The 10,089-nt window shown below is 30.2% G+C and overlaps 3 protein-coding genes across 4 annotated transcripts in view; all 3 read left to right on the top strand.

The window, feature by feature from the left end:
* Positions 1–755: 755 nt before the first annotated feature.
* On the top strand, positions 756–6,893 carry LOC108751430 (valine--tRNA ligase, mitochondrial-like). 2 transcript variants are annotated; one of them, XM_018491630.1, is made up of 17 exons: positions 756–873; positions 1,038–1,257; positions 1,678–1,924; positions 2,028–2,256; positions 2,409–2,588; positions 2,806–2,930; positions 2,993–3,273; positions 3,463–3,733; positions 3,811–3,933; positions 4,149–4,256; positions 4,426–4,585; positions 4,655–4,932; positions 5,183–5,389; positions 5,531–5,642; positions 5,739–5,965; positions 6,074–6,237; positions 6,465–6,893. In XM_018491630.1, the coding sequence occupies exons 1-16, from the start codon at positions 756–758 to the stop codon at positions 6,137–6,139; spliced, it is 2,952 nt and encodes a 983-aa protein (XP_018347132.1). In that variant the 3' UTR covers positions 6,140–6,237; positions 6,465–6,893. The 2 variants fall into 2 exon arrangements, with proteins under 2 accessions (XP_018347132.1, XP_018347133.1); XM_018491631.1 differs by lacking the exon at positions 756–873 and having other exon boundaries at positions 1,177–1,257; positions 1,643–1,924.
* On the top strand, positions 6,890–8,682 carry LOC108751323 (DNA polymerase delta subunit 3-like). The gene is made up of 4 exons (XM_018491424.1): positions 6,890–6,958; positions 7,081–7,527; positions 8,005–8,208; positions 8,632–8,682. The coding sequence occupies exons 1-4, from the start codon at positions 6,890–6,892 to the stop codon at positions 8,680–8,682; spliced, it is 771 nt and encodes a 256-aa protein (XP_018346926.1).
* A 689-nt stretch (positions 8,683–9,371) lies between these two features.
* The window catches only part of LOC108751431 (adenylate cyclase-like), a 4,909-nt gene continuing 4,191 nt past the window's right edge, over positions 9,372–10,089 (top strand). Inside the window, exon 1 of the mRNA XM_018491632.1 lies at positions 9,372–9,598. Within this exon, the coding sequence (XP_018347134.1) occupies positions 9,511–9,598 (88 nt within the window). The 5' untranslated portion in view covers positions 9,372–9,510. The remainder of the gene's footprint in view (positions 9,599–10,089) is intronic.

The following is a 10,089-nucleotide window of genomic DNA, read 5'->3' as shown; positions in this document are numbered from 1 at the left end:
GCCTTTATCGAAGAAAAACTGTAAAATATGGCGTATTTTCTCTTTGTTGGTGTCCATCTTTGACACGCGCTCAAACAATACTGACTCAAGCAATCACAAAACTGTCTCAGAAGTTTTTTTAGTACGAAATCTTATCTTTCTAATGTGCCATTTGGCGTAACCCGATCGCACTTATGCAACGCGAGATACAGATTACTAAAGCCATCTATTGGAAAAATAATATATTTCTTTTTACTACACCTTATATATAAAACATGAAAAATTAAAAATGTTTTAAGGTCGACATAGTTCTACAGCCGTCAAGTTTAGTAATTAGAGGTTTCTCTCTGTTACCAGTAATACTAACAGTTGATAAATTACACATATATTATTGACTGATTATAAATGTTTTGCTAAATTTTGTGGAAGTTTAAATACTAAAAAATTAACAAATTATTAGAAAAATAAAATTAGAAAACTATATATAAAAGTAATAAAAAGTAAAAAATATATAATTTTAAGAATTTTAATTTTTTATTAATTGTACCTACACCCCTGATACCGGATAGCTGAGACAGCTGAGTGTTGAGATAGCACGATAGCAGATGCAAGAGAATTTGAGGTTAAGTTATTGTTAGACCTTATAATTGTTAAGATATTTGTTAGATCACGCGCGTACTATAGCTAATTGGCCAATAAATTATTTAAAAAACGCAAGTTTTGTGTTGTTTATAATTTTATTAAAATTTCTATCAAACAGAGTTTATCTAATAATAATGAAATATACATTGTTCAATCACCCCTTTCTACACGTAAATTTTTGTTATCAAACATTACGTTATTGCACGTCTACTGCAACTGCAACTGAATTATGCAACTATAAAAGATTAGCAGGTATTTTTGCGTTATCTTATTCTTCTTTTTCACATATGTTACAATCTGCAGCAAGTGAATTAACTAAAAATTATTAATTGAAAATTAATAAGAACAAAAGAAATATAAAATGTGCTTCTTACTGTACTATTCTAAACGCTACTGTATTATTCTTTACGTTATAGATTTTCCTGCAATTTTTAAACCAAAAGATGTGGAAAATGGCTGGTATGATACTTGGCAACGTAATAAATACTTTGCATCATCCAGGACAACGAATAGTACTCAAGAGGAAAAAGAAACCAAAGAACCTTTTAGTATGGTCTTACCACCGCCTAATATTACAGGAATTTTACATCTAGGTCATGCACTTACTGTTATAATCCAAGATGTTTTAGCAAGATGGTTAGCAAAAGTATATTAAGTAGTGATATAATACAATATTATAATAGTGCATATATGTATGTATATATAGTAGTATATGTAGATATATAACAACATGAGATGCATATATATAATTCGCCTATAATAGTTTAGAGTCTAGAGTATCTATTATATAATAATATAATATATACTTTATAATTAGAATTTTTATTACCAAATTTATTTACTATATGTATATCATATAGTATGTTTACTATATGGAATAGAAATATAGTAAAAATAGAAAAGAATATAATAAAAATTTATATACAATACATATGTATTTGACACACTATTATTAACATCAAATGTAGTTTTTATTGCGTTATATTTATTTATTATAGATAAATTTACCGTTATATTATAGATTTTTCTCTCTACTGCTCACGCACATGCATACAGGCACAGAATGAAGGGACATCCAGTATTGTGGATACCAGGTCTGGACCATGCGGGAATTGCAACACAGGCCATAGTGGAACGTACATTACAACATACACGCAACATTACACGATATGACATGGGCCGTGACGAGTTTACACAATTGATCTGGCAGTGGAAGGCAGAGAAGGCTGCAGTTATCAAACAGCAATTGAAAACCCTTGGCGCTACGCTTGATTGGGACAGAGAATACTTTACCATTGATAAAGTAATATTTTTTATTTGCTATTTATATATTAATATCTATTGTTACTATTATATTTGTTCTATACTTGTTATAATATTATTGAATTTTCATTTGTGCTCTTTAGAGTCACAGTGCAGCAGTGACAGAAACGTTTGTACGGCTATATGAGAGAAATCTATTGTACAGAGCCAGAGACCTTGTTAATTGGTCACCAGCGCTACGCAGCACAATCTCAGATATCGAAGTCGAGGATTTTGTCGTGAATGGCAAGACACGACTTCAATTACCTGGCTACAATAGCAAGATCACTGTCGGCCAGTTGATCAAGTTGGTCTATCCAATCAAAGATTCAAGTAAATATAAAATATATTTATATATGCGCGCGCGCGCGTGTGTGTGTGTGTGTGTAAAGAGACAAAAATAATCAAGGTTTTCTAAAAAAAAATCTACTTTTTCCAGTTGTAGCTTTTTAATAGACGTAAATTTTATTTCTTTCATTTTACAGAGGAAGAACTGATAATTGCAACGACTAGGCCTGAAACAATTTTTGGAGATGTAGCAATTGCCGTGCATCCAAACGATGACAGATATTCGCGATATATTGGTCAATATGTTTTACATCCAATAAGAGAGACCTTTATACCCATCATAGCTGATTCTTCAGTCAAGAGAGAGTTTGGCACTGGTAAAAATTTATAAAAATTAGATTGACAAATTAGAATAAATTTATATATACATTAAATACAGAAATAAAAAGAAAGTAGATTTTCAGAAATTATTTAAAAAATTTTATCTATATTATAATTAATACTATATTTACATATATTTATTTTTTACTTGATTATTCATTGGCTTACTATTTATTTTATTTATTTGATTGATGAGTGGTATTTGTTTTATAGGTGCAGTGAAAATTACACCGGCACACGATCGCTTAGATTATAACATCGCCAAAAGACATAACTTGCCAGTTATTTGCGTTATTGATGAAGGTGGGAACATGACAGATGCATGCAAGGAATTCAAGGTGTGATTCCGTATACAATATTTATTAATTTTTTATTATAATTTAATAATAAATCATTGTAGGGAGTGCCGAGATTCATCACACGGAAAAGACTAATGGACCAACTGTCCGTACGAGGTTTGGTGAAAGGTGTGGAAGATAATCATCGGATGACACTGCCACTATGTTCGCGCACACATGATGTGATCGAATATTTGCCAAAAGAACAGTGGTTCTTACGCTGTACGGCAATGGCCAAGCGGGCGCATAAAGCCGTGGCGAATGGTGAATTGAAAATTTATCCAAGTGAGGACAGCATTTACGAACAAATGTGGTACAACTGGCTCGAAAATTATAAACATAGGTAAAATTATTATTGTGTTTAATTACTAAATAAATGGATAGAGAGAGAGAGAGAGAGAGAGAGAGAGAGAGAAAGAGAGAGACAGTGAAATAGATGAATAAATAAAACAGTGAACAAAAAATTAAAAAATGCAATATTTAATTATCTTTTAAATTATCTTCTATCTTTTAAAAATCGTATTTTTTTTAGAGACTGGTGTGTTTCAAGACAATTATGGTGGGGGCATCGCATTCCGGCATATTCTATAATTCATGATGATGGTAAAGATAACGATAATGATATATTCTCTGATAGTGATAACACCACTTCGTGGATAATCGCACGATCCGAAGAAGAAGCGCGTTCTCTTGCACAAGAGAAATATGGAAACACAGTGAATTTACGTCAGGATCCAGATGTTCTCGACACATGGTTTTCTTCGACAATTGTGCCATTTGCCACGCTTGGCTGGCCGGAAAACGTTAATATTCTTCTCTATATACATTTTATTATATATAACTTTATGAATATTTTTTTATATATCACCAAAATTTATAGACTGAGGATATGGCAAGACATTATCCGCTAACACTGATGGAAACGGGCCATGATATTCTCATGTTCTGGGTGACAAGAATGGTGATGCTAAGTCTGGAACTAACACAGCGTTTGCCATTTAAAGTATAATTCCATATGTACAATAAATTATTCATGTCTGCTTTTTATCAATATTTTGTCAGAATCTTGATATAATTCTTGTACATCTATATATTATATTATATTGAGTAATCTAATCCATTCACATTAGAGTATACTATTGTAAAATAATATTTAAAGAAGCAATCTCTTTTTATAGTGTGCTTAAATTGATAATTATAAATTATGCATGCGTATAGGAAGTTTTACTTCATGGTGTCTTGTGTGATGGTAATGGCAAGAAAATGTCAAAGAGCTCCGGCAATGTCATCTCGCCAGAAAACATTATCAATGGTTGTACCTTCGAAGTGAGTATTTCTTGAAATTGCATCAATTATACATATATCATAATATAGAAATACTTATAATCTCTGTAATAAAAATTAAATATCAACAAACTGAAATTACCTTTTTTTTATTGATGTGTTGTAATTATATTATTTAAAAATTGATCTTAGACACACAATTATAATGTAGGAATTGAACGAGCAAGCAAGACGTAGTCACGCGGCAGGTATTCTTAGCGCTGAAGAATTGCAGCGAACGCTGCGTGTTAATACAAAAACGTACTCCATGGGAATACCAGATTGCGGTACCGATGCCTTGAGATTGTCATTATGTGCACGCAATATTAAGAGTAAGCGCATTAAGTCTTAAGAAAGAGAGAGTCTTGTCCCTTTTCCTTATAGATATTTTCCTTTTATAGATCATACTATCAATTTTGATGTGGATGATTGTCGGACAAGCAAGTATTTTTGTAACAAGATCTGGCAGGCAAGTAAATATGTATTATTAATGACAAAGGAGGATCAACAACATGAAAATGTAGAAAAGGAAAATCTGAATGACCTAGATCGATGGATCCTCAGTCGATTATCGTGGATGGTTGAAATAGTAAATAATGCGTTTGCCGAACGAAATTTTCACAAAGCGATAACCGCAATTCGTCAATTTCTGTACTATGAATTTTGTGATTTCTATGTGGTATGTTATAAATGAGGTGTATAAATTTTATTTAATATGATAATAATTTAAGATTTTTATCAATTTTCTGGATTTTGTAAGAATGTTAAGAAAAAATTTTCAGATTTTAATTACAATATTAATTATAAAATTAATTAAATATATAAATTATACATTAATATGATTATTCTTATTAATCTTAATTTTCTTAAATTATCTAATAAAAGTAATTCTTTATTTTAATTAAGAAAATATTTTCCTTTAAATATAGGAGGGTACAAAATTTGGGTTTAGAAGTGGTAATTCCGCTGGGCATTCCAATACTCTTGCGAAATGCTTGGAAGTATCATTACGCATTCTTGCACCTGTAACACCCTACCTGTCGGACGATTTGTATGTAAGACTTGCCAAGAAAGGACTACCAGGATTTCTATCAGTCACCTCGTTGCTTGAGACTTCCTATCCTATGCCATACGAAGTATGTGAAAAAAATAGTCTCTATATTATCAATTTTTTTGCTATATAATTTTCTCTTATTTTTTTTTCTTTTGAACGCTATTATACATGTTAGATTAGATACGTTATTTTTATTTTCTATTTTCATTTCTTCTTTTATTAGTTCAAGCATCTGAGAGATATCGGGTTGGAGGAAAGGATACGTGAACTCATGGATGTAACAAATGCGATTAGAAGTTGCATGGCAAACGTGAGCAAAAAATCAAATCCAGAAGGTAGATCTTGTTGATGATAATTGGTCAAGCTGATAACACTAATTAAATAATTTAAATATATAGGATAAATTTTAATAAATATTTGTGTTTGCACAGTTAATATTCTGGTTAATAATGTGCGCGATTACAATTTTTACCGGGAAAATGTAAACCTTATCAAAGGAGCAAGCAAAATTTGGAACGTGCCTATTCATTTAATAGAATCAGCGAATGATGGCAATTTTAACAGGATGATGACAAGAGATAATAATTCCGATGGTGACGGTGTTTGTACCGTCCAATATATGCATACAAATGATTGCTCATTACTTATTACAGCTATGGTAAGTGGAAAAATGCGATCACATATGCTAATATAAATTAAATATTGCACTCACATTATTTATATTATTAATTATAATAAAGCGTTTCATATATATATCATTTTTAAGGATACATCGGTGTTGGAACAAGTTAAGAAAAATATAACAAAGAATAAATCGAAAAGTATGTGCTAAAAGAAAGGATGTTAAATATGCGTGCAACATTATAATTTCCGCTCCCTTGTGCTCTTCATCTATGGACATGATTATATTTATAGTATAAGTAAATAAATGTAAGTAATGTAACTAATACATAAAGTTGTAAATAAAATTATTCATATATACCTGATTGTAATTCTCTTGAACGCAAAAGCGTTCTTATACAAACTCGCACATATTTAATCCGACTTTGTAAATCCAGTATACAGTGTTTTCTTTCTGTTAAATTTTCTTTCTCTTTGAATGTTGAAATATGAGTTTAAATATTGAAACACTTAATAAAATAAAAATTTGTCATTAGATGAAATAATGGATTATACGATTGGTAAACAAATTTTGGAGTTTGTTTTTGAAATAAAGTAAACTATGCTGGATCACATGATGTAGACAACCAATCAGTACTCTTATTGGAAAAGATATGGCAGTGGCGACCTAACCTAACCATCATGGCTGCGTACAAACGTTTTATTTTTTGAAAGTTTCTGACTTACCACCTTTTGTAATTCAACAAATGTTCTTACAATTTACTCAATAACGTTTATTCATTCAATTTCCCCGGATTTCCTTATAGAAAGTTTGAAGGAAAAATTTATTACTGATTATATCATCTCGGAGTGCGGGGTAAATATACAGAGAAGAAAAGTTTGATGAAAATTCAACTACGAGTGTGGATTTGTGGATCCGTATTGTTAATAGACAATCATTTGAGATACGAATTGTTGAAAAATGAGTACGGAAACATCGAATAAGCATTTAGAGACTTTGGCTGGTCATGTTTTTGACAATGACAAACTGGTAATTTTATCGCAATCTTTTATATACAATATATTCTGTATTGTATATATTTTATATAAATATTTTATTTATTATCATATTATATTCTATATCATGTATAACGCAATGATGTATATTTTTAGGTCACCTACAAATGGCTAAGCAAAGAGCTGCATATCCATGTTAATATAGCAAAACAAATGTTGTGGGACTTTTATCAAAAGTATCAAAGCAACAATAACATAGAATGCACATATTTATTGATAGGTCATCTAAAGGAGAAAGGAATGCGTGTAGAAGTTGTTAAAGGATCCAATTTATCTGAGGCTAAAGAAAAATTCAATAAAATTATCTCAGAACATGTCTATAGTGTTCACAAGCCAATTGCAGATCTGGAATTACTTGCCACTTCTGGTTCAGGTGATACAGCTTACAGCGCTATAAAATGTGATGCCTGCAAAGAGCGAACTGATGAAGAAATGCAACTATTACGTTGGGGTACAACTGCTAAAAAACTTACAATGGAAAATGTGACAAATTTAAAGTCTATAAATTCGACAAATTCATCAAAGGCAGAAAAGAATCTAAAGGCAACAAAGAAAAATGGATTTAATAATTTATTTAACATGGAAAAATCAAAGAGTTCTGAAAAATTAAAATCATCTTTCCAAGAAAGTGATAAAGATTCGATGAAAAAGAAAAAAAATATTGTAGAAAAGGATAAAAATTTTGTTCAGGACGATAAAGATTTTTCCAAAGGTTCTGTAGAAAAAATTCAAAATTTAACTGAAAAAAATAAAAATTCCATGGCCAATTCTACCACTAAAAAAATATTCTCACAAAATAATTCTAAAAAGGGAAGCTTGGATAATTTTTTTGGGAAGCTGCCCTCTCCTCCAAAATCTATTGCGGAAGTAATATCATCGGGAAAGAAAAATGATAATGCCAAAAAAGAATTTATCGAAGAGAAAGTAATTAAAGAAAAGAAGAAGTCGCATGGAAAAAAACGGAATAGAAGTAAAGAAACAAATGAAGTTGCTAAGAAACGGAAGAGAATTGTTATGCAGACTGATTCTAGTGATTCAGAGATACAAAGTGATGTAGAGATGGAGGAGTCGGTTCCTGAAATGGAACCAGAAATTCCTATGAAAGCAAAGAGTCCTTCTCCACCAAAAGTAAAACATGAAAATGGTAAAAGAAAAGTGTTGAAATTAATTAATAGAACTTACAAAGAAGGCGAATATATTGTAACAAAGAAAGAACATGTTTATGTAAGTTGTTCTGAAGATGAGGAAGAAAAAGAAGAAGAGACAAAGAGAAAAGAGCAAAAAAAATCAGAAGCTAAAATGGAAAAAGTGAAAAAAAAGCAGTCCACGCTTACAAATTTCTTTAAGAAATGCTAGAATTGTTTAAAAATTATCCAAGTAAGAGTTGGATGCATATTTATTTGTTTTTAAAATAATATAATCATGTCTGTAAACAATAAACTGATGATTTTACAATATTTATTGTAAGAGATTACCTGTATATTATATTAGACTGTCCATTTTTTGCTCTGTCTATCAAATTCTCCATTAATTTTATAAACAAATTATAACTTTTTTTCTATTATTATTACTTTATTTGTTTATTTCTCTTAGAATTGTTTTTCTATCATATTATTACAAAAACGGAATGATACTTAATTTTTACAGATAAATAAATTGCTTCACCAGATGAATACTGGGAATACTGCAACTGAATAATTAATGATGAGCATATTATACTTTGTCAAAATAAAATTAAATCACATTTTGCTTAAATTAAAAGATAAATTCACGAAATCTGCAGTAAAAATTCGATCGTTTGAGAGGGATGCTGTTCCATAATGAAAGAATATCTATAAAATAAACATTCTATTATGATCTTGTTTCGCTGTATACATTGTTAGTATTAAAATCTATAATTCACGTTAAGTATATTATAGATTTTTAGTACTGAAAAAGTGTATATTGGGACACGGCCTATATTTAATATCGAAAGTATTTTAAATTTATGTACGTGATTAATATTGTAATTATTGAATATGACAATTTGTGATTATTATTTTTATGGATATCTAAAAAAGCTGTTTTGTATTCACATTTATTGTCTTGACTTTATGTACATAACATCTGAGTTTCTTACGTCAATGGATTAAAATTATATATGACAATTTATAATTATTATTTTTATGGATATCTAAAAAAGCTGTTTTGTATTCACATTTATTGTCTTGACTTTATGTACATAACATCTGAGTTTCTTACGTCAATGGATTAAAATTTATAATATATTATTTATAAAAAATTAAAATTGTTTCTACATAATTATAAGAAATTGTGAGTTATAGCAATAATTAATTAAGTGATATATGTCGCACCTATATTTCCCGCAAAATGAGTAGTATGTAATCTCGTACATATTACTCACATGTTTGACGCACTTATCAGATATGCTATCGGGATCGGCTATAGCGGGCGTATCTACTGTATATAATTAAATATATACTATTTAGTAGCCTGCGTGTAAAATCACAGTACGGATATCTCATAATGTTTAATATTATTGCACTCTCGCTTTTATTTCTATGCAACGAATGTTTGTGCGATATATGTAAAACCTGTGGATGTTTTACCTCAAGTAAGTTCAAAAGAAAAAGAATGATAAGATCTATCGCCGCGCAGGAAATAATAGAAGGAATTAGTTAAAAAATAATAAATACACGATATTTTTGTTATATCATTACTGCTAGTTGTAAAAGTTATATGCGTTATATTTTACAAAATTATTAGGTGTACAACTTTGCCTTCGCCGTTTTCCTATAGATGGCTTTAGCGGTAAGTGGTGGTCGAAATAAATAGATCATAGACGTCATACAATAAACTTGGGCATCTATCAACATAACCCCATAGAAACATTAGTCGATTTGTGTCTGCATCATAAAGTTATTCTCGATTGAAAATGTCAGTTTACGAGCCAAATTCTCGTCATTTGCGGGAGGTTTTAATTTTCTGCTTCAATATGAAGAAATCTGCGGCTGAGGCTCATCGAATGCTCTCAAATACTTACGGTGAGGCCGCTATTAGTGAAAGAACGTGTCGTGAGTGGTTTCAACGCTTCAAGAACGGTGA

Source organism: Trachymyrmex septentrionalis, unplaced genomic scaffold, assembly GCF_001594115.1.
Source record: "Trachymyrmex septentrionalis isolate Tsep2-gDNA-1 unplaced genomic scaffold, Tsep1.0 scaffold44, whole genome shotgun sequence".
NCBI classification, from domain to species: Eukaryota; Metazoa; Arthropoda; class Insecta; order Hymenoptera; family Formicidae; genus Trachymyrmex; species Trachymyrmex septentrionalis.
Note: the sequence above shows the minus strand (reverse complement) of the source record. Positions and strands in the feature narration are given on the sequence as shown.

What these genes read in the sequence shown, in the direction of transcription:
- LOC108751430 (XM_018491630.1), top strand. Translation starts at nt 756, where the DNA reads ATGAAATATACATTGTTCAATCACCCCTTTCTACACGTAAATTTTTGT. An exon ending in CAAGATGTTTTAGCAAGATG is followed by an intron (nt 1,258 to 1,677) that starts GTTAGCAAAAGT and finishes ACATGCATACAG; the next exon opens with GCACAGAATGAAGGGACATC. An exon ending in CAAGAGAGAGTTTGGCACTG is followed by an intron (nt 2,589 to 2,805) that starts GTAAAAATTTAT and finishes TTTGTTTTATAG; the next exon opens with GTGCAGTGAAAATTACACCG.
- LOC108751323 (XM_018491424.1), top strand. Translation starts at nt 6,890, where the DNA reads ATGAGTACGGAAACATCGAATAAGCATTTAGAGACTTTGGCTGGTCAT. An exon ending in TTTTTGACAATGACAAACTG is followed by an intron (nt 6,959 to 7,080) that starts GTAATTTTATCG and finishes GTATATTTTTAG; the next exon opens with GTCACCTACAAATGGCTAAG. An exon ending in CAAAGAAAGAACATGTTTAT is followed by an intron (nt 8,209 to 8,631) that starts GTAAGTTGTTCT and finishes TAATTTTTACAG; the next exon opens with ATAAATAAATTGCTTCACCA.